This window comes from Juglans regia, chromosome 13, assembly GCF_001411555.2.
Source record: "Juglans regia cultivar Chandler chromosome 13, Walnut 2.0, whole genome shotgun sequence".
In the NCBI taxonomy this organism is placed as follows: Eukaryota; Viridiplantae; Streptophyta; class Magnoliopsida; order Fagales; family Juglandaceae; genus Juglans; species Juglans regia.
In genome coordinates, this window is record NC_049913.1 from 3,717,230 (window position 1) to 3,740,417 (window position 23,188).

At 36.8% G+C, this 23,188-nt stretch overlaps 2 protein-coding genes across 2 annotated transcripts; both read right to left on the bottom strand.

Annotated features, from left to right (window-relative positions):
• Positions 1-5,585: 5,585 nt before the first annotated feature.
• Positions 5,586-5,987, bottom strand: LOC118344167 (uncharacterized mitochondrial protein AtMg00820-like). Its single transcript, XM_035684118.1, has one exon. The coding sequence runs from the start codon at positions 5,985-5,987 to the stop codon at positions 5,586-5,588; it is 402 nt and encodes a 133-aa protein (XP_035540011.1).
• Positions 5,988-14,187: 8,200 nt separating this feature from the next.
• LOC109007054 lies at positions 14,188-19,583 on the bottom strand. Its single transcript, XM_018986563.2, has 5 exons — positions 18,282-19,583; positions 17,028-17,791; positions 16,853-16,942; positions 15,016-15,768; positions 14,188-14,863 (listed from the first exon to the last, which is right to left on the bottom strand). The coding sequence occupies exons 1-5, from the start codon at positions 18,388-18,390 to the stop codon at positions 14,729-14,731; spliced, it is 1,851 nt and encodes a 616-aa protein (XP_018842108.2). The 5' UTR covers positions 18,391-19,583; the 3' UTR covers positions 14,188-14,728.
• Between the last annotated feature and the right edge of the window lie 3,605 nt (positions 19,584-23,188).

The window sequence follows — 23,188 nt, forward strand, 5'->3', positions numbered from 1 at the left end:
GATGTATATTATTAGGCACACAAGGACGCATCTAAGCTTTGACTTTTATTGGCTTCCTTAATTAACCTATGTTTAATATAATAAAGACTCGTGAATAATCAAATACCTCAAATTTAAATACGTATTGTCTTGGGCAATGACTCGGGCTTCTCCTAATCAAAAGACTTTTAACCCCCCCCCCTAAACCTCCCCATCAAATATATATATATAGTCATTTAATTTTTTGATCTTGTCAATTAAATAATTCAAACTGTAATAATACATTTTTTAAGCATCTATATATCTTATTACTTTTCTTTTCAGCTTCCTTATTGTTAATTAAAATAAATAAAAAAATAGGTTCGTCTCTTAGACGTTTGTCTGTAGAGATTAAATTATCTCTTTCTATGAAATATGCGGTTAAGCCTCTGTTCAGACAGTTCAGACAGAGAATATTATCTCTTGAATGTTTGTCAGTATATCAAAATATCAACAATAGTAAATATCAAATCAGTCACAAAAAGAAATAGTGTACTAATAGAGCTTCATATGCATTATTTTAATTTATAATGTCATGTTTGATATGAGGACATCCTAAAATGTATCCGGTCATAGATTTAAGTTTCTTTCATAAATTAATAATAACAATTTCTCTTAAAAAAAATCCATAATATAAGAAATAAGGCGATTAAATCATAGCCCTAATTACACAGAATCGAGAGGCAAATTTTCTGATAAATATATATATATATATATATATATGTATATATAATATAATTAAACAAAAAATATAACCTTTGGATTCATGAGCTGGTCATGCGTGACCTTACTGTTTTTTTCCTGGTCCATTAATATATTACCGGTTAATTATCTAGCTACTTAAGGGTAGGTTTGGGGGGTGAGATGAGAATTTTGTGTTTTGTTTTGAAGTTTAAAATATTAAGTTTTAATATTATTATTGTTTTGGGATTTGAAAAATGTGTATTGAGATTTGAAAAAGTTGAATTGTTTATTATATTTTGTATGGAGATTTAAAAAAAATGTAATGATGAGATAAGATGAGATGAAAATTTTATGTTTTAGTTTTGACCCCAAACCTGCCCTTAATAATTAAATGGCCTTTCTAGTAATGCCCCTCTCACCATGCCAGCAAGGTATAACTACAGTACCTATGCATGCACTTAGTGTTCTTGAAAACTTACAGAGAAAGAAAATATATATATATTAATTCCACTTACAACAGTATATATAATTATTATTGTAAGTCTCCTAATTTTGCTTTTTCCTTCACATAATTATAGCCGGATGCGACTTAAAGCTGAAAGTTGCTGTAGCGCTATCATTAATCTGGAGCATCGATCAATATCAATGATTTTCTGCGATTATAAAAAATAAGGCACCCATGGACAATATTGTAAATTAAACTCGTGATCCGTACTTAATTTGGTAACGTTTATTTAAAATAAACGTTAATTAGTAATAACCTAAAATTAGAAATGGTATTTTTAGTGTACGTACAATATTTTAAAAAAAATAAGTAAATATAAGATTTATATTAAAAAAAATTAATTTTTTAATAATAAACTCTTCAATCTCAACTATTTTTTAAAAAAATTGTATTATATTTGTCACTATATCTAATATTATATTACACAATTAAAATATACGTAGTTTATAATACATAGCCGTGACATCATGCATGCATAATAATATTGCTGGATCTTCCCTCCTTGGAATATGAGCCTCATGATACGAACTCCAATAACAAGAAACCTTGGGATCAGATCTTGAAATCGTCAACGCAAAGAAAGACCTCAAACCTGAGATCCCAGCTTGCTCTCGTTAATTAATTAATCTAGTACACGATTTTTTTAATATCACCACCTCCCACGTTGAAGTAGAAGACTCAATTTTAACAAAAGTCATAGTGTTCGTGTTTTCCTGGTAAGCTCAAAAGTTACGGTATTGTTTGTATTTAAAATTTATCTTAATCTATTTCAATTTATTTTATTTTATTATTATAATTTTTTAAATTTTTATATAAAATATAATAAATAATTCAACTTTTATTCTACTATTCATAAATCATCTCAACCCATACATCTCAACTCATCTCTAAATTCAAACCATTCTTAATCTATATATAGTTATATATTAAACTGATCCTAATAAATTATTTTTTTTAATTTTATAATCGCACGTTAGTTATTAATTAATTAATAGTAGTCATGTCTAAAGGTTGAACGAAAATGAAATTATATATATTATTAATATATGCTAATTACCTCTATCCGGAGGCCATCGAAATTCAAGTACTACTCGATCCACATGAGCTAGGTCGGTTTGAGCACTAGTAGGCGCTGCTGATGATATCAAACCTTTGGCTTCTCGCTTTATATATGACTCAATTTCCGGCAGCTCATAAGGCGGGCACCGGCCAGGAATTACTGCCACGTACGGCCACTATCGGCCGGAGCTCAAAGAACTAGGAAATAATTAAATAAAGCGACCGTGATTTTGCTTAATTTCGGCCTTCTAGTTTTTTGTTTTTCTCTTCCTTTGATCTTCGAAATTGCGCCTTTGATTCAGCTATATATATTACTAATTAACAATGGAAATACCTGCAATATTGCACAACATGTACAGCAAACTTCAATCCATTAATGGAAACTTTTTTTTCTTGGTGATCTCTCTGTGCTGAAATATGGTGATATGCGATGAAATTCCACGTGGAGCAGCTAATACTATATAAGCCTAGAAATTTATAATGTGGTCCGAAATAATTCATTACACGTTACACAAGCTATATATACATATAAATAAAAGAATAATTATAATACGTCGCTTCATTTTGTCCTCTCATTTTGACAGTTCATATATTTAATTTTTTCTTTCTTTTCATTACTAATTAAGAAAGTAATTATTAATGTATTTATATTTTTTAAAAATATTAAAAAATATATAAATAAAAAATTAAAATAATTTTAAAAATTTTAAAAATAAATTTTACTTAGGGCACGCCCAACTATAACTGTTGGGCGGCACCTAGCAGCACTCTAAATAAAATTGAGACTGTAATTAGTTTTCTCATTGCATTTGGATCGGACCATCTTATATAATTATATGGCCAGTTGACTGCAGCCGCAGGGCTATAACCCATGAGCTTGTTTTTCTTACTATCGATCTAATCCATCGCGTATAGAAGTAAGATTCGCCTTTGCTACCAAATTAATTAAGACTACAAAAGATAAATATATATATATATATATATATATATATTACGTACGTAATATTGCATGCCTTCGCACTGGAAACATGATTAGTTGCATGAATGTAAACATATTATCTTTTAATTTGTTTTTTTGTTTTTTTCTGAAACATTCTTGTACATGATGAATCATATTGCACGTTGACATTTTGATACCATGCACGAGAATCGAAGAACCGATGCGCTCTATATGTATTTCCAGTACGATGATATATACTTTTCTTGTTCTGATCATTCATCGCATGCGCGCTATATATATTAATTATATTATAAACGCGCACACATGATGATGATATACAGCAGACACATGTATCATGTACATCATGATACAGATGATAAAGATGTGGGATTCAGAGTAATCGGCGCCGCATGCAGCCATTTGATGATCTCTCGTTGAAGTTTTAATTATTGAACATATATATATATATATATACTAGAACCTTGGAGAAGTCAAGGACAGAGCATGAAAAAATATCGAAAATGAAGGGTAAAATCGGAAAATAACATGTTAGACAACAGCTGTCTGCTTCAAAAGCAGGGGCAAAATAGGTATAAATGTTAGAAATGAAGAACATAAACAACAAATAAAAACAAAAGTAGGGGCGAAATCGGTATAAATGTTAGAACTGAGGGACAGAAACGGGAAAGAAATATGAAACGAAGGACAAAATTGAAAATAAAAGATGGACGACACCTCCTTGCTTATTGACGCTTATTACATATAAGATATAGTCCAAGTCCATAGCGTAGACTTTTAATTATGTTTGAACCTTAAAACCAGTGATACAAGAATGTAACACAGGTGTTCGTAAAAATGCCTCAAAGACTGAATATATTCATAAAATGGTTCTATCAAATTTTCCTTACATCCTTAATACAATAGCTCTCATATTTATAGCAGAATACACAAGAGTCTAGAAGGTTCTAATTTATTTCTCAAGGGGCAGAGTCGGTAATGGAATTCTGTTGAGGATCAACAGCAGAGGAAATGGAAATGCAATTCTGTTGGTGGTGCGCTGCAGGTGCCTCAGTCTTGACTTGTGAGGAGTTATCCTCTACAGCAGATTCACATGTTCTAACATCCCCCCGCGATTCAAGCGGTACCAAGAAGATGGTGAGGCTTGAACGAAGGAGTGCAAATCGAGCCGAGGAGAGCGGCTTAGTGAATATATCTGCAATTTGTTCTTTGCTCGGGACAAAAGAAACAATAAGAGTTTTGTTAGTAACACGGTCACGTACAAAGTGATAATCAAGATCCACATATTTAGTCCGTGAGTGTAAAACTGGATTCGCCGAGAGGTAAGTGGCACCAATATTATCACATAACAAGTGTGGTGCTTCAGAAAGAAAAATTTCCAATTCTTTTAATAAGGCTTGTATCCATAGAAGTTCACAAGCAGTATTTGCAACCGATTTATATTCTGCTCAGTAGAGGATCTAGCTATTGTTGGTTGTTTCTTGGACCCCCAAGACACTAGGTGAGACCCAAAATAGACACAAAAACCACCCGTCGATTTCCGATCATCCAGGCACCCAGCCCAATCAGCATCTGAGAATGCTGTGAGTTTAAGAGAGGAGACAGAGGAAAAAAATAGGCCAAGATGAATGGTGAGTTTGAGATAACGCAATATGCGTTTGACAGCTTGCCAATGAGAGTGACGGGGACAGTGCATGTATTGACAAATTTTATTGACAGCAAAGGAGATATCTAGACGGGTAAATGAAAGGTATTGGAGACTGCCAACAACACTTCTATAAAGCTGAGGATCCTCAAATGAGGATCCATCAAGGGCTGAAATTTTGTCCGAGGTTGACATTGGCGTCGAGACAGTTTTAGACTCATGCATATTAGTCTTTTTTAACAGATCAGAGATGTAGCGAGATTGAGATAAAAACAATCCTTTAGCCGTGCGACTGACATGAATTCCTAGAAAAAAATGAAGAGGACCTAGGTCTTTGACAGGAAAAGAACTAGACAGAGATGAGATAAATTCAGAAATGAGAGAAGTATCAGAGGCAATAACAACAATGTCATCAACGTAAATTAGAACGTAAACAATGGAAGTAGCAGATGTAAATATAAACAAAGAGGAGTCAGAAATGGAAGCATGAAAGCCGAGAGAAGTTAATTTCGAACTAAGCTTTGCAAACCAAGCCCTAGGTGCTTGTTTCAAGCCATAGATAGATTTATTTAATTTACAAACAAAATGAGGAAAATCAGAATGAACAAACCCAGTAGGTTGCTGCATAAAGACATCTTCTTCTAAGTCCCCGTGCAAGAACGCGTTCTGTATATCTAACTGATGAAGGGGCCAGTTTCGAGACACAGCAATAGAGATCAGAAGGCGAATCGTAACGGGCTTGACAACCGGACTGAAGGTTTCCGAATAGTCAAGGCCGGCTTGTTGATGGAACCCTTTGGCAACAAGACGAGTTTTCGTCGCTCAATGATTCCATTAGCAAGCCGTTTGGTCTTGAGAACCCATTTGGAACCCAGAAGATTTTGAGAAGGATGGGGAGGAACAAGGGACCATGTTTTATTTCGGAGGAGAGCTTCAAATTCACTGGCCATGGCAGCACGCCAAGCAGGGAATTTAGAAGCTTCCGTGTAAGATGTGGGTTCGTCGGGAATGGAAGAAAGGGTGGAGAGGGCTGCACTGTGTTTCGGTGGTGGCCATAAAATCGTACCATCTTGTCGAAGAAGGGGACGGGTTATGTGGGATTTAGACCGAGTGGTCATGGTGTGAGTGTTAATGGAGTCCGAATGGGTATTATCTGTGGATGAAGAAGGATTCGCAGGAGAAGGGATAGGGGAAGACGGCGCATGAGAAGTCTGGAGATTGTTTTCGAAAGCGATGGAATTAGGGTTTGGGTTGATGGGCTGTTGGGTCGAGATATGAGATGGAGGAATAGAGTGAGGTGGGTTGGGCCGGTCGCAAGGTTGAGGAGTTGAGAGAGAGGCCCGATTGGATAAGGAGGGAAAGCTTTTGTTGAGTGAGACGGGCTGGGCTGAGGATGAGGCCTGGGTAGGTATTTGTTGGGTTGAAGAGAAAGGAAATTGAGTTTCATCAAAGCGAACATCCCGGGAAATGTAGATTCTGCCAGATGAAATATGGAGACAATTGTACCATTTGTGATCAGGAGTGTATCCTAAAAAGACACAGAGCTTGGATCTCATGTCTAATTTATGATGGTTAAAAGGGCGAAGGTTAAGCCAGCAAGCTGAGCCAAAAATACGTAAAAAATGATAATCAGGTGGAGATCCAAACAGAACTTGAAAAGGTGAGAAATGTTGAAGAATGGGTGTGGGCATTCTATTTATGAGAAAAATTGTTGTTTTAAAAGCATCAACCCAATATTTGAGAGGAGTCGAAGATTGGGCGAGAAGAGAGAGACCAGTCTCGACAATGTGGCGATGACGCCGTTCAATGCTACCATTTTGAGCATGAGAGTATGGACAAGAAATTCTATGAGAGATACCAAGTTTTTGCAAAATTGCTTGAAAGGGACGAAACTCACCCCCCCAGTCTGATTGAACAGCTATAATATTTTTTGAAAAGGTATTGCGAACAAAGGCAACAAAATTTAGAAAAATTTGTGACACATCAGATTTTGCATATAGAGGAAAAAACCAAACATACTTTGTAAAGTCATCGACAATAGAAAAATAAAATCTAAAACCACTGGAGGATAGCACAGGCGCAGGTCCCCAGACATCTAAAAAAAGCAACTGAAAAGGAAATTGCGAGCTAGAGGGTGAAAGAGGATGTGGGAGAGCATGAGACTTGGCTTGAAGACAGGCCGAGCAGGGTGACGAAGTGGATGTGGAGGTGACAGGAAGATTGTGATGTCGTATAGTAAAGGAGGTGATCCGAGGAGATGGGTGACCAAGACGAGCATGCCATATGGTAGGTGAGGTACGTTCGCCAATGAAAGCATGTTGTGGAGGGAAAGTGACATCCGCGTCATCAGTTGGAAGGACATACAGACCATTCTTAACGGGGCCTTGGAGAAGTACTTCCTGGGAACGTAAATCCTTCACAAAAAAACCAGAAGAGTTAAATTCAAAGAAAACTGAATTATCCAAACAAAATTGACGAACAGATAATAGATTTCGAGAAATTAAAGGAACATGAAGAAGTTGACGGAGAAGAAAATTGCCAGAAGGTGTCGGAAGCAAGCCAGAGCCAGAGTTTTGAATAGCAAGGGATGATCCATCGCCAATAGTTACTTGATCTGGACCTTGATAAGGTGAGGACTCGAGATTAAGTTTGGAAAAATCAGAGGTGAAGTGAGTGGAAGCAGCAGTGTCGGGAAATCAGTTTGAGGATGGTGGTGAAGTATTTGAAAAATTAGTGAAATTAGCTGAGAGGGAAGGAGGAGGAGGAGACTGATATGCATGATCAAACCGATGATAACAGGAAATAACAGTGTGACCAATACGATTACAGAGCTGACACGTGGGTCTATTAGTTTGAGAAGCCGAAAAGAAATTAGAGGGAGAGGGAGAGAAATTTCGCCCGCCCCGTCCACGTCGAAAGCCACGGCCACGGCTTCGATTTGGAGGAGAAGACAATCCACGCACAGTGGAGTTGGCAGAGAAGGAATTCTGAGAGAGATGTGAAAGTGTTTGATGAGCAAGACGGGATTCATGATTAACTAGAAAACTGTAGAGACTTGAGAGATGGAGAGAGGGTCGGGTCGCGTAGTGATGGAGGACACTACGGACTCGAAGTCTGGGCTTAAACCAGTCAAGAAGTAGATGATAAACTCAGAATCTGGGAGAGGGTACCCTGCGGCATTGAGGGAGGCAGAGAGTGCTTTGGCTTTTTGAAAGTATGTGGAGATTGAATCAGTCCCTTTCTTTAGGGTTGCAAGTTGAAATTTAGTATGCATGAGGTGGGCGGTGGATTGAGCCGAGTGTAATTCGTGTAAAGTGTCCCAGATTTGTTGAGAGGTGGAACAATCGAGAATTTGAGAGAGGACAGTCTCGGTGAGGGAAGAGTAAATGGCCGACATTATTAGTTGGTCTTGGGTGCGCCAGGAAATATAGCTCGGATTAGGAGTATTATCAACAATGGGGGGAGGCATGGGATTGGATCCATCGACAAAACCAAACAATTGGTTGCCGCGGAGGAAGGTTGTGATTTGGGCATGCCAGAGTAAATAGTTGTCGGTAGAAAGCTTAATGGTGATGAGTTGTGTAGCGGAGTTGGTGATAAAAGGATTTGGAGAAGAATTTTTGGATGGTGCCATGATGATCGGAGAAGGAAACGTGGGCGTTGGCCCTATTCAAGCTCTCGATACCATGTTTGAACCTTAAAACCAGTGATACAAGAATGTAACACAGGTGTTCGTAAAAATGCCTCAAAGACTGAATATATTCATAAAATGGTTCTATCAAATTTTCCTTACATCCTTAATACAATAGCTCTCATATTTATAGCAGAATACACAAGAGTCTAGAAGGTTCTAATTTATTTCTTAAGGGGCAGAGTCGGTAATGGAATTCTGTTGAGGATCAACAGCAGAGGAAATGGAAATGCAATTCTGTTGGTGGTGCGCTGCAGGTGCCTCAGTCTTGACTTGTGAGGAGTTATCCTCTACAGCAGATTCACATGTTCTAACAAATTATAAGTGTGCATTCATGTATATATGTGTGTATATATGGAATATCATGATATATCTATGAGAATTTCGATCTCGCAGTAGTACTCCTAGCCTCCTCTTGACCCAGATCATACATGAGATCCTACCTATCTGGTACGAGGAATTATTTTTTGATCACGCAGTTGACAGTGGCAAATTGGTTTTATTCCAACCAAGGCCAAATGGCATGCAACACCCGAGACGCCTCTCTCTCTCTCTCTGATCTCTCTCTCTCTCTCTCTCTCTATATATATATATATATGTGTATATATATATAGTGCATGTTTCATTTTACGAGTTATTTTTCTTTTCTTTTTGGGTTTTGTTACGTAAAACGGAGTTTCACGAAAATGTGCTAGAGACAAGAATTGCACGAAAATCCCACAAAAGTTCAGCCAAATCCAAATATTCACAGGCACGCAGGATAATCAATATATTTATATATCGCGGAATTAATTCGAGATCGACTCCATGTATGGTTTTTGCGTCAAAATAGGTTTGGATTAGATAAGGTGGGGGTAGTAGTACTACTGCATGGATAGGTCTATATATGTATACTAGCAGTTGTATAACTTGCACGTTTGCCCATTTGCCTAATTGAAAATGATGTGTACATCTAGAAAAATAAAATTGTTGAAAATAATGTTAAAGCTGTATGGAAGTTTCAGCTCTACAAATTAACCATATTTGACGGTAGAGATCAATGCATGCATGTCATGTTATCTCCAACTATGCAGAAGATGTAGTGAGTTCGTATGAAGCTAATCCACCCTCTCTGTTCGTGCTCTCATTTCTTCTTTTTTTTAGTTAATTAAAAATATTATGAGATTTAAATTATGTTAAAAACTCTAATTATTTATATGGTTTTACTTTCTTAAAAGTATTTAGCAAAACTTCATGAAACATTAATATTTTATAAATTAAAGTTGATTTTAAGTATATGATATGACATTTATATTTTAAATTAGTTTAAATCGGTGTTTAAACCTCCACCATTGAATCAAATTTGAGGATTCAATATGAATGACTGGGATTTAAAATCCTAAGCCTAGCATTTTTCCCTCACTTTCCCTTTCTCCCTCTCTCTCCTTCCCAGCCGCACGTCTTCCCTCTCTCTCACCCGATCTCCTCCCTCAAGCAACCCAACGCTACCCTGTGGCATCACCGACCACCTCACTGGCTTCCCCTCACGCCGGGGATCAAACCCCACCGTTGAAATCCCTTGGAAGCTCCTCCTTCAACCGCACGCGAGCAACCTAAAATGGGTCTCGACGCACGGGTCTCCACCCTTGCGCCACCGCAGCTCAGCCCCAGCACCACAACTGAGTTCCCCTCACGCCGTGGATTACTTCCATGGAACCCACCACTCATAGCTCCTTCCTAACCCCACGCACACAGCCCCTTTACACGTATGGGTTTCTCCCCGTAGCGTCGCTGTTAGTCACCTCCATGCCACCTCACCACCACCACCAGCCTCCTCATTTGCCGACGACCCCTCTGCTTCCTCATTTTGCTCCAACCAAAGCCTCAGCTCCTCTCATGCCCTTTCTTTTCATGGGATCCCAGATCCACTGCCGTATGCCGCCTCTAGCAGCCACGACGCAGCTCCCTTGCTCTGTTGTGTGGTAATTTTGGGATGATTTATGGTGATTTTGTGAGAAAGACAATTATTGTGAAGATATAGAGGGATATAAGTGGAAGAAAAAAATGTAACTGTTTATTACTGTTCATTTTTAGGCTTTTTAAGTATATGGGGGATATATAAGAAATGGCCATGTGCAGCTAGCTAGCAAAACGTGCCCGTTTTCTTGGCCTGCATGCAAGGGCAGGGAAGTAGAGGTCAAGTTAGAGGAAATAAAAAGAAACCCATGTCGGGTCAACTCTGTGGATTTATTTTTCTCTGTGATAGGTAGCTGGTCACTATGTCCAAGAACCGATTTATTCTCGATCGCCTCAAAGTTGTATTAATCTAAACTTCTTTCAAATCTTAAGCATAGATTCGCACAATATTGAGGGACCAAAGTAAAATGATGAGATCGGGTGCATATAATATGCCATGCATCGAGGTAAATAGTAATTTATAACGCGCGCATATATATGTATATATATATATATATCAAGAAAAGTAATAGTAAATACAAGTCTCAAATAGATAAGTGTTAAATTTTATATAAAATAAATAAATCTCACTAATAAATACTAATTTTTTTTACATTTTTTTTAACTGGGGTCTATTTTTTTACAATGACATGTATGAGACTTGTCTATTTAAAATTTATACAAATCATTTCTCTATTAAAAAATTGAATTATCTTAATTGTGACAACTACATAGACAATTCGATCCTATTGCATGTCGTTATCGTGACAAAACGTTGGCAAAAAACTCGGAGGAAGATCGCCTTAGGAAGCTAAGTTAAATGAAGCTAGTGGCCCGTATTTGACTAGGAAGTTATATATATATATATATAGATATACGAGTTAATTATTAAGAAAGTAAGAAAAAATAGGATTGATTATAACACAATGAATAAAAAAGTACTTAATTAGATAATAAGCGTTGAAAATTGAGGGGTTTTTTTAGTCAAGTCGAGGGAAGAAGGTGCACCCGGAATCATTAATTGCTCAATTGAAAGCGATAACTGTACCGATCGAGGATTCTACCTGCATATATAGCTGGTCAAGGGAAGTTCGATCCCCTGGATATGCCGCATGCATATGCATGGAGTAGTAGTCAACGGAGTGGGTAACCTCGATGGTTAGCAAAGATCATTGAGTAATGCTAGAGATAAGTCATACATATATAAATTTGGTATCTAAGTATTTTATAAAAATAAAAATGATACTTTTTCATAGTAAAATTTACTTTTTTTATAAAAAAATTCATGTAAAATTTATACATTTTAAACTTATATATATAATTATATATTCTTCTTAAGAAAATAAGAAACGAAGGTAATGGTACGTGCTAAGAGATTGAGGATATGAAGAGAAAGAAAGGTCGTGATCATGTTGATCATAGGACAAATTTACTATGAATTATATATATATATATATATATTATATGGTAAAACTATAGTATATAATAAAGAGTATAAGGGGCGCTTTTTTGGCCACTAGACCATGAAATTAAACATATAATTATTTATATGTTACCTATAAAAAAAACTTATAATTATTTAATAAACTAATATATATATATATATATATATATATATTATTTATCACCGACAGAAACCGCGGCCGATCGATCAGTAGGGTTAGCTATATTTGTACCACATCTATGCATGTAAGTTGGCGAGAATTAATATAGATTTTTTTTGTGGGCAATTTTCGGCATCAACTACCTTTAGACCAAAAAGAAATTAAGGGAAGGGGCCATTTTTCAACACCTAGTATACATGAATATTGGTGATTCATGTACTAACTACTTCAGCTAGCGTACTTTAATTATGAATTCTATGCATTAGAGTGAACATAAACTAAAATGTTATTGATTTGCAAGTGATCGATCCCTAGCTAATATAAAGTTCGCTATTTTATCAAAATATATCGCCATGTATTTTGATACATATTTAGCCAAATACATATTGAGTGTGTGTATATATATATATATTTATATAATATTGTAATTATTCAAAATGGCTTTTGTTTTAAAATGTCTCACATATGTTTAAAATGTTAAGTATGTATTAAGTGTTTTGGATTCATTTTACACCATCTACTCGTTTGTTTTCATAATCATTATCAACTCATCTCATCTCATCTCATTTCATATGCGAAAACAAACAATATAATCTCAAATGATCTGTGAATAATAGTAAAAAATTAATAATAAAATATTAAATAGTAGTTGTGTCGATCAGATCATTCCACTACGCAAACACAACTTAAATCTAAAATCGGGAAAAAAAATCCAAGAAATTCATCTCTATGAATCTTTTTATTATTATTATTATTATTTACTATGATCAAGTGATGAATTTAGTACTCATGTCTGCAATTCTCTTTTCTCATATCCATTTTTCTCATATTCTTTTAAAATTGAATAACATTTAAGAATCATTTGGTTACATAATTAAAAACTAAATATGTTATTAAACTATATTATTAAAACAACCAATATATTTTGTTATCATTTGTTGAAGTTAATTTAAATAAATATAGCAATTTAAATGCATACATTTTTTTATATGTAATAAGTTAATTTATTAAATGAATGGCATATATAATTTGCATCTCTTGCATGGTCTCTACCTATAATAGATAAAATTATAGCCGAATTCGGTGATTAAAAAAGAAGAAATTAATAAAAATTAGTGGTGGGCGGGTGGACCAAAGGGACCTCACTTTTGTCAGTAGGTCATAGCCAATGCTTGCTTTTGTTTAGGAATGGTGAAGACAGCTTTGCGTCACAACCCACCGGACTTTCTAATACCTATGCATCAACACTTCATAAGAATAGATACGCTCAAAGTTTGAATAAATCAGACTATATTGGTTGGGCACTATTAATTATTGAAAAATTATTAAATACATTTAAGAAGATTTTACTTCTCTAGAGAAATTTTAAATCTACTTAAGAAAATTTATAAAAAACTTGTTTCTCTACACTATTTTCAATTTAAAAAATCTACACAACTTCCTATTATTCACACAATCTCTACACACCACATTTTTTTTTAATTTTTATTATTTTTTTTCTTTTATCAAATATTTAATATATGAATAATGAATAGAAAAATTGAATTAATTTTAAAAAAAAATTAAAAAAAAATTAAAAATTTTAAAATTTTTTTAAAAATATGGTGTGGAGGATGAGAGATTGTATAACATTCCTCTTCTCAATTATAACCCGTCCCCCCTAGAGTATTTGTCATCTGAGCTGCTTGTGGAAACTAATTTGTTTTTAGAAAATATCTCATCTCATCCAATCATTACAATTTTTTCAACTTCCAATATAAAATAAAATAAATAATTTAACTTTTTCAAATTCTAAAATAAAAATAATATTAAAAAATATATTTTCACAATATTTTATTCAATTTTTTAATTTTAATTTCATCTCATCTCATCTTTGAAAACAAACGAGTCATTTTTACGTAAAATTCAACGAAAACCCTATCCAAGAATTAAAATCATGAAAATTCATATACTATAGTTATATCTCTTTGAATTATGAAAATATTTGATTAAAAAAATCTTAAAAACTTTGAGCAGTGTGTGGTGTGGTGCGGTGCGGTGCGGAACCAAAATGAATAAAAAACGAAGGATGGTAAAAATGATGCTTAATCCTTGAGCTTTCTCTGTAAACATCAATGGCATTATTCCTTCTATCAAAAAAAAAAATGGCATCATTCCTCTTATATAAACTTCGGATTTATAATTTACAAATTCTCGCTTCCTTTTCCTTTTCCTTTTCCTTTTTCCTTTTTCCTTGTCAAATGACTAACGAAATCATAAGCTCCACACAGGAAGGAAAAATCCACTTTACTCATCATATTTCCAAGGGAGACTTCTTCCATCGCATATCAATGTAAAACACAAATTCCTACTTCTTCTATATATCAACCTTCCAACCACGAAAATCCCAAGTTAAAATCGGGCCGAGCACATCAATCCTTATTCTCGGGAATGGAACATTTACAGATTATTATTCCACATGGCTTTCGGCACACACCAATGGCAGACATCCCCATTATCTTTCTCCCCCTTAAAACCAACTTGGCTCGAATCTGCTGCTTAAAATGAATCGAAACCAAAAAGAAAATATAAGAATATCACCTCCACAATCACACTCAGACTTCCTAGCTTTGCTCGGTCATTTTCCAAATCAAGATTCTGACCCAGCAGACACAACCAATTCAGACGAAGCACAGCTACAGCTGCTCTGTTGTGAGTTAAGAGCTGGTGATATATTTGGCTGCATTTCGTGCATAAGTTTTGATGATGGCCGCAGTTTCATGTACTGCACAGGAAGACAAGAATAAAGACTCTAAAAAGAAGTATTTAGAAGATATGTTACACTCTAATTACATATATTTATATATATAAACACATTACAGAACATGGAAACTTTAATAGGAAAAAGAAATGAGCAAATTCTAGAAGATCAGTTACCTCCATGTAGAAAGCACTGATCTCCTCCTCCGTAAGGCCTTCATCCTCTCCGGCATTTTCCTCCCACCCAAGTGATCGTAAAAATGCAGCCTCTTCCTCATCTGGATGAAGAATCATACTAGGCCTGGAGTACTCCTCTGCATTGCCCAAACATTTCTGAGACACATCACAAGCACAACCATTGGGAGTTGTCTGGCCCCAACTTTTAGAAGTATCAGATAAAGGGGCATCTCTACTACGAAGAGTAACAGGATCAGCAGTGGAAGCTTCTGTGACCAATTTATCAGAATTCTCAGGGATAGAGATAGCTGGGCCAGGATCAGGGATGACAGAAGAGTGGTTTGCAGAAGAGTTCTTCCTCGAAAGATTTTTAAAGAAATCATTCCGGCTCTGAGCTTGAGACAATGTTTTCTTGTCCACAGTTGTCCGGCAAGCAGTTGGCCTGCACTCAGCACTGGCAAGGCTTAAATTGTTGCTCAAGTTCCTAGGGGGAGCAGACGCAGCAGCAGATGGAGTGAGACCAAATGGGCTATTGGCTACTCTGCTTCCAACAGTGGGACTCAAGCCATCCTTAGGAGTCGAAGAGATACCCTTCGACTCTCGTGATGGATTGAGGATGCGCAGATTGCCTACAGGTATCTTTGTAACATCAGATTTTGCATACCCTCCACGTGGAGTTTTGTTAACAGGGTGTGATGAAAATGTATGCTGCTGCCCAATATTGGGTTTTGATTTCTCCGAAGGACTGGACACCTGAAAAGAATAAAACACGAATGAACCAACATTACCTTGTGTATCAGATTAATATAAGGAATCTATCAAAATTTAGAAGCAGCAACATTTAGGCTATAGAATGTTAACCCTGAGGCATGTACAATAACAGAATTTACAAGCAGTAAACTTTTTGTATCTGTATTTTTTTCTTGAGGGGGCTGGCGGGATACTTTTATGACTAGTTACTTTGCTATCAGCCACATCTAAAAAAGCATTGGCATGAGCCTCTAAGCCAGCCAAGCCTGATACAGAAAACCAATAAGTGAATGGTTTCAAGCCAGAATTGCTGGCACACATAACATAATTTTTCTCATTACCAACCAGCAATATATTTTCAGCTATACCATCCTTCATATGGTTTCACTTCAAAAAGAAACTAAGAAAAATCCTACCTGCGATAAATGGCATTCATAGCACTTGGCCAAACCGTGTCAGCTTAACTCTAGAGTACACTTTTTGCTCTCTGACCTAGAAAGGCTGCTAAAATGCATATAAAATGTTATTTGCTAATGCCACTACGTAGGTGGTGGAATATGCTAGAGCACTGGAGAAAAGCGTCTTTTTAATGCAAATGGCATCCACCACCCCCTGACCATGCCTACCATGGCTGTGCTTGCCGATGCCCCTGCCCTTGAGGGTCATGACCATGTCTGCCAGAATATCTTTCTCCATGACCATACCCACCATAGTGTCATGTCCCTCACCATAAGATTGCTGTTCTTAGTGTTGCTCACCAACCATGTCTTCACCAGAATTGAATTCTCTAACGTTTTTCACTCCAAACAAATGAGTTTTTTTTTTTGATTGGTAAACAATATTTTATTGATCATAAGAGTAGGCAAGAGCCCAAGTATACAGGACATATACATCCGCAATGCCTAAGTGTGCTAATTTAGTGATACAAGTAATTCATGAAACATCATTGACAGCTCTTGATCTTCAAAAACTCCAAACAAAGGAGTTCAATTTGTTGAACTCTGAAATGAATCACATACCACATTTCCTAGATTGACATAGAGCTCTAGGTATTTATTAATTAAGAAGAAGGGCAGCAGCAAATTACCAGAGCTTTTGGCGTGGAAGGTGTCATGGGAATTAATTGCCTAGATTGCTTCACAGCCATCTCTTCAAGCCTTTGAGTTCCAATAGATAACTACAACAAGAAGCATATAACACCATATGAGCATGAACATATTATCCAACAAATGCTAAAAAATATAATAGAAATTACAATTTACATGAGAAGGTGTGCGCGGGGTGCCCTGAGCCAATGTCTCAGCCATATTGAGGCCAGTCCCTGCTCTTGGAGACAAAGAAGCTGAGCTTTCAAAAATAGTCTGTTGAGCCAAAACTGCACCTGTGCAATTGCTTCCAGCAATCACAGGCACCTCTGCTAGAGCTGACTTCCAGCCATCACAACCAGTCACAGACAAATTTCCAATTGGCAAACTCTGAATGACAGTGTTCAAGCTAGAAGATGAGATTCTTCCCATATCAGAACCATGTTGTCTCTCTTCAGCTACGAGTGATGGAAAGTCCCTTTCAAATGCACTTTTAGTGCTACTGCTAACAACACTACTCACACCAAGCAAACGATCACTACTTCTGTGTTTGCTTTTAGCATTATTTGAGCAGGCAGCCACTTTCCTTGGCCATGTGTCCCCATGATTTCCTGTACTCATAGACTCTGAACATTGTAGCACATCCTTCTCAAACCTATTGGGTAAGATGCTATCAAGAGGATCAGAATAGTCATGCTGCCCGTGGTCACCAAAAACCAACTTGTCCTGATCACGGTAGTCAACAATGTCCTCCCAATCCCTGTCACGGTAGCTTCTACCATAACTACTGTAAGACCGTGTGTGAACAGAACTATTACCACTAGAAATCCCGTGAAAATTAAAGGAAGTGGCTTGATCTGAAGCAACTAAGTGACCCGGGTCATGATCACACTCACTCATGGATGACACATTTCTTGCATGTTTTGATATGGCATGATCATCTATTTCAGAAGACATGAAAGGGAAAATAATTTAGCAGAACTCTTGTAAGTTTATCCCACGACATGATAAAAAGAGAAGATAACTAAAATTTTGAATCAAGGTTCCATTTATTTCAGAGAAATAATGGTGATTTCGAAATAAAACTGATTTACATCTCAGGGCTTTTATTTCTTGAGGATTTTTAAGCGATATCCCTTCATTCCCAACAATCCTTGTGAGATCAAAGGAAGCTTAAAGTTTGGAGTCCAAGTTAGCCAAAAGAGTGAAGATGACTTCATTGAACAAAGCCTAGCTCTACTCTAAAACAGATTGAGCACGTAACTTTTTATTTTTATTTTTCCGACTAAATGTCTAAAACAGCAGGAAAACAGGACTCAGACTTGCTTCCTTATCTCTTATTCAAGTTTTTTAGCAACCAGTAAATAATCAAACAAATAAAACAAACACTTGAAAGCATAGAATACGTGAAAGTGAGCAAATGAAAATTACCTGAGTGCAATGAAGATGAAGAAAATTGATGGTTGGTACCGCCCCCACCAGTGACACTTCCACTGCTTTTCAACCATTCGGGCACTAAAGCTGGCTCACTTCTATCCATAACTTGTCCCGATCATGATCAAATAAAATTCAACGGACCCCAATTAGTCTTTCGTGTAAAACTTCTCAACCACCCGTCGTTATTCTAAACTAATTTTCTGAAAGAACAAAAATAATTAATCCGATGTCACTTTAAATTTATTTTCAGTCAATACCAAAGCTCGCCTTGCATATACCCCCAAAGAAAATACGTCACTGCTGATCTCAATCAAAACTCCCAAACCCTAATCCTCCATAACTGTCATGACACGGAAATTAAGCTTCTTTTCAAGTTTCTTCCCTTCCCCTTTTCTATATTTACCAGACTGTACAATATCAGAACTTGGTCAAGAAAAACTCAATTCAACCATAACCACGGACAATCAAATAATTAAAGGAACTTGTATAATCTGAAGGAATGGTACTAAAAAACTATTGGTCAGAAAGCACTACCAGTAAGCAGCAAAATTGGCCAAGAAGGGCTTCTAAATGTTAAGGACAACAAACCAAGAACATGGTCATCTCAGTCAAGTCGTGCTTGTAAAAATGACAAGGCTATCCCCTGGATAAGCATGAGCGAAAGCAAACGAATCCCGGGACCCAGACCCATTATGGTAAATAACATGAAATACAAAGCCCAAGAACTGGAAGCCCTAGATTGGCCAATAAACTTCTGGGAGCTTGGACTTCGAACCGAGGAGAGCAGGAAAAATGGTCAGGTACGTGTAAAAGGAACGAAGCGACCGAGAACGAGGCATGGCATTAAAGTGAACCGAAGAGATCAATCATACCGGCGGAAACGGAGCCCCCGATGGTACGGCTCTCGACTCTCGAGGCCTCGTGTCGTGTGTATCTCAATGCGAAACAGTGGAACGAGGTGAAATTGTGAATCAACGAGAGCGAGAAAAAACGAAGGGTGTTAGGCCAAGAGGTTTCTTTCAATTTCTAGAGACCAAAAAAGAGAACTGCGCAGTCTATCAAAGATGTATTCTGAATTATTAATTGGGTTTTCGGGAAAGAGACAACAAACACTTGGAAATTGGAAGGCAATCAATCTGCTTGCACCGGGAGGAGGAGAGGGATGGAGAGGAGATTACTGATTAGAGTGGAAGTTTTTCTGTGCGTTTGGGTTTGGAGGTTGGCTAACACTATGAAATTATATCCCCATTGGTCCCAACATTGAAGCCATGACAAAACAAACCAACTAGGAGGGATACCGGCTCTCTATACAAGCGATATACCCAGGGGATACTGTACATATTACATACAGAGAAAGCTCTTTTTTTTTTTTTTTAAAGTTACAGAGAAAGCCTTTTTACTGTATAATCTCGTACATTCCCTTTTAAAAAAACATGGAATTACATTACTTTGAATTGGAGCTACAATTCTCTATAGGAAAATGCTTCTCCCACACAAGGAGGTCACCGATTGCATCTTTTTATTTTTACTTTTTTTATTTAATTGTTAAGTAATTATTTCAAAATGAATTCATATTTTTTTAAATATTTAATGAATTTTAAAAAATATTAAAAAAAAAAAAAGACAAAAAACTTTTTGCATATTCGGTGATGGTTTCGGTGGACTCTCTTTATATGGGACATGTTTTTCCCAACTAAGTGATCACCAATAGTGGCCATTGATTGAATTTTTTTATTTTTAAATTTTTTATTTAATTGTTAAGTAAGGATTTTAAAATGAATTTCTATTTTTTATTTTTTATTTTAAATATTTAATGAATTTTAAAAAAAATTGAAAAAAAAAATAAAACCAAAACAGACAATTTTCCTTTCGCCTATTTGGTGGTTATTTCAGGGCTCTCCCTACGTGGGAGTAGCACCACCCATGCTATATATATACAAACAAGATTTGAAATTAAAATTGAACATTTTTTTTTAAAAAAAAAATTATAAAAGAGGATAGAAGGTTTCGAATCCAAATTTTTCATGTAGAGAACCAGATCATATGCCATCAGACTCTTGGAAAAATTGGACTTTTTTTAAGGGAAACTGTCATTATTAATTCATTAGAAAAACTTACATCTATGATCGGATACATGCAGAGATATCTCTCATATAAACCATTATCTCATAAACCAATTAATACATTTTGAGTTCCACTAATACACTATTTCCTTTTGTGACTGGTCTGATCTTCACTACCACTGATACACTCTACAGACAAAAGTCCAAGAGACAACAACTTTGGTAGACTTCGGAATCTATGACGGCGTGTGAAGGCACCACCATGTTTGTCCATTTTCAGCCACAAAAGTTATATTTGAAATATCTGATAGTGGCGATTCTGGTGATCTAGCACGCGTGGAGAGGAAAACTGCCATAAAGAGTGGCACATGAGGATCACACATGATGATTTTCACAAAACCGCCACTATCCTCCGAACGATTTACAGATTGAAAATCTTCTTGTACTGCGCATGTTTCTCGAGAGTTGACGAAAAATTATAGATTTTTCTTTTTTGACATTGAAAGAAACAACAAAAAACTAAGAAAAGAGAATTGTCTTGAGAAACAAAGTGGGTAGATGGAGAAAGGAGGGAAGAAAAGGGAGATCCTCCTACAAAACTCCGATCTAGAGGTATTTTATGAAAGAGAGAAAAAGTTTGCCTAGGACTTTTTGAGAGAGAGAGAGAGAGAGAGGCGTATGCATATGTATAAATAAATATATATATATATATATCTATTACTATTATATAAGTGGCTATCAAACGGAATCTAACGGAAATTCTTGTCTTAACGGAGCTACAGTAATTTCCGTTAAGTTTATGCTTAATAGCCTCTCTCTTGATTAAACCATAGCCTCTATCTCGTTAGAATCCATAGCCTCTCTCTCTAGAAATCAGACCCTCTCTCTCTAGAAACTTGCTCATCTGAATCCAGCTGGGGGGAAGGGGAGCTTCGGCTCATTCTTCCTCTCCCCGCTGGCCCTTCATCTCCAGTGGTTTCATTTGGTTTTTTTCAGGTTTTTGGCCGAATAAAGGGGTAGCCGTTTCGAGCTCTTCCGGTGACCATCGTCCGACACGAACACCACTAGGAAAAGCCTCACCCACCGATTTTACGGTCTACTGGATTGGGCGCCAATCGAAGCGGCGCGTTGCGCCGACGCGCCGTTTAAAGGAAACGTGTGGGGTTCTCAAACGACTGCGATGCCCTTTCTAGTGTGGGGTTCTCAAACGCGTGGGGTTCTCAAACGACTTCGATGCCATGCGCTGCAGCTCAAGGCCTAGAACCTCTGGGAACGTCTTGACCAGCCGAATGACTCCTTTCTAGTGTGGCGCGTGTTATGCACATGCCCTTGCAAAATGGTCGAACCATACGGGACGGAGAAGCCCAACAGCAAAGGGAGTCACCCCCACCGAACTGAGGAGGAGACCTTCTACGGCGTTTTCTATCGCATGGTGTCCGCGATCTTCTTCCCTGACTACCAGCGCGAGCGTGCTCCGCTGCTGCACCGGATCAGAGCCTCTGTGGCCGATAACACACCCTTCCTTCGTGAAGCTTCTGGAAACACTGGGCGGAAAGTTTTTCTCTGAACTAGGAGGGGCAGTCCTCTCCATCCCCTCCTTGTCATTTTTGTGGATGAGGCTGGTGAGGGAAGCTGATGATGCCATCGGCGTGGGCTAGCTGCGACAACGTTGGGTTTTGGGGGGGGGAGAGAGAGAGAGAGAGAGAGAGAGAGAGAGAGAGAGAGAGAGAGAGAGAGAGAGAGAGAGAGAGAGAGAGAGATGCGGGGAGATAGAATAGGACGAGGTGGGGTAGGGGTAGGGGTAGGTGTTGTGCTGCTATTGGCTTGTCTGACTGTGAATATCGTATCTCAATTGCTGACAGTAATTACTACGGTGCAGATTTTTTTCTGTTCTTTTATTGGAGAGAATTTTGAATTTAAATAGAGACGTGAATGTGGCTGTTGACACTGGAGGTGGAAATTTTATTATGAAGGCGTTTATTTATTTGGAAAGATTTCACCACTCTTAGGTATTGCAATGCCATAAAAAATAATGGACCAACCTGGTTTTTCATCATCATCCTTGTATTTCTCTAATGATTTATGTTTTCCCAATGAGGTACTGAACCACTGCTTGCCTGTTTATGTTCTGATTCTGTCTCAAGTTTATCTTCTGATGATGGAATTCAAGATTCAATGTAGTCTAGGCAAGATTTGTCTATCTATCAATTTGTAGTTAAGATGACATACGGAGACATTGATCATGCTCAGCTTATATGTGATCGTTTTGTTCCATTAAAATGATTGCCACGCTTGTTCTCCACCCTCCTTGGCTCAAAACAGATCACAACACCAAAAAATCATATCCTAACTCACTACACAAAAGGCCTAAACCTAAAAAGCGATTAATAAGGCTTCGTTTGGATCATTAACTCATTTCAACTCATCTGAACTCATCATTACAATTTTTTCAAATTCTAACACAAAATATAATAAATAATTCAACGTTTTCAAATCTCAAAATATTAATAATATTAAAAAATAATATTCTAACAATATTTTATCAATTCAACTCAACTCAACTCACTTCAACATCTAAACTCAACCTAAAAATAAAATAAAATAAAATAAACAATAAAAATTCTAATAAATAAATTAAAATGCACTAATTTTTGGGGTCTCACATTTCGCATCGTTTGTCAAATTGTCTCCAAATTTAATTTACATCTTGAATCTAATAAATATCACTTGTGTGTGATTTGTGTCAACAAGCAAAAAGTCATTGTTCTTTTACTTTATTCATTTGTCCTTGCTATCTTTATTCAAATGTTTTTCCTGAAACTAAGCCCTAAGGTACCA

Excerpts from the sequence above, each read along its gene's own strand:
- LOC118344167 (XM_035684118.1), bottom strand. The coding sequence starts at position 5,987 with ATGACCACTCGGTCTAAATCCCACATAACCCGTCCCCTTCTTCGACAA.
- LOC109007054 (XM_018986563.2), bottom strand. The coding sequence starts at position 18,390 with ATGGATAGAAGTGAGCCAGCTTTAGTGCCCGAATGGTTGAAAAGCAGT. Across the intron at positions 15,769-16,852 it reads CTTCCACGCCAAAAGCTCTG|GTGTCCAGTCCTTCGGAGAA; the intron begins GTAATTTGCTGC and ends TATTCTTTTCAG. Across the intron at positions 14,864-15,015 it reads TCAGTGCTTTCTACATGGAG|TACATGAAACTGCGGCCATC; the intron begins GTAACTGATCTT and ends CTTCCTGTGCAG.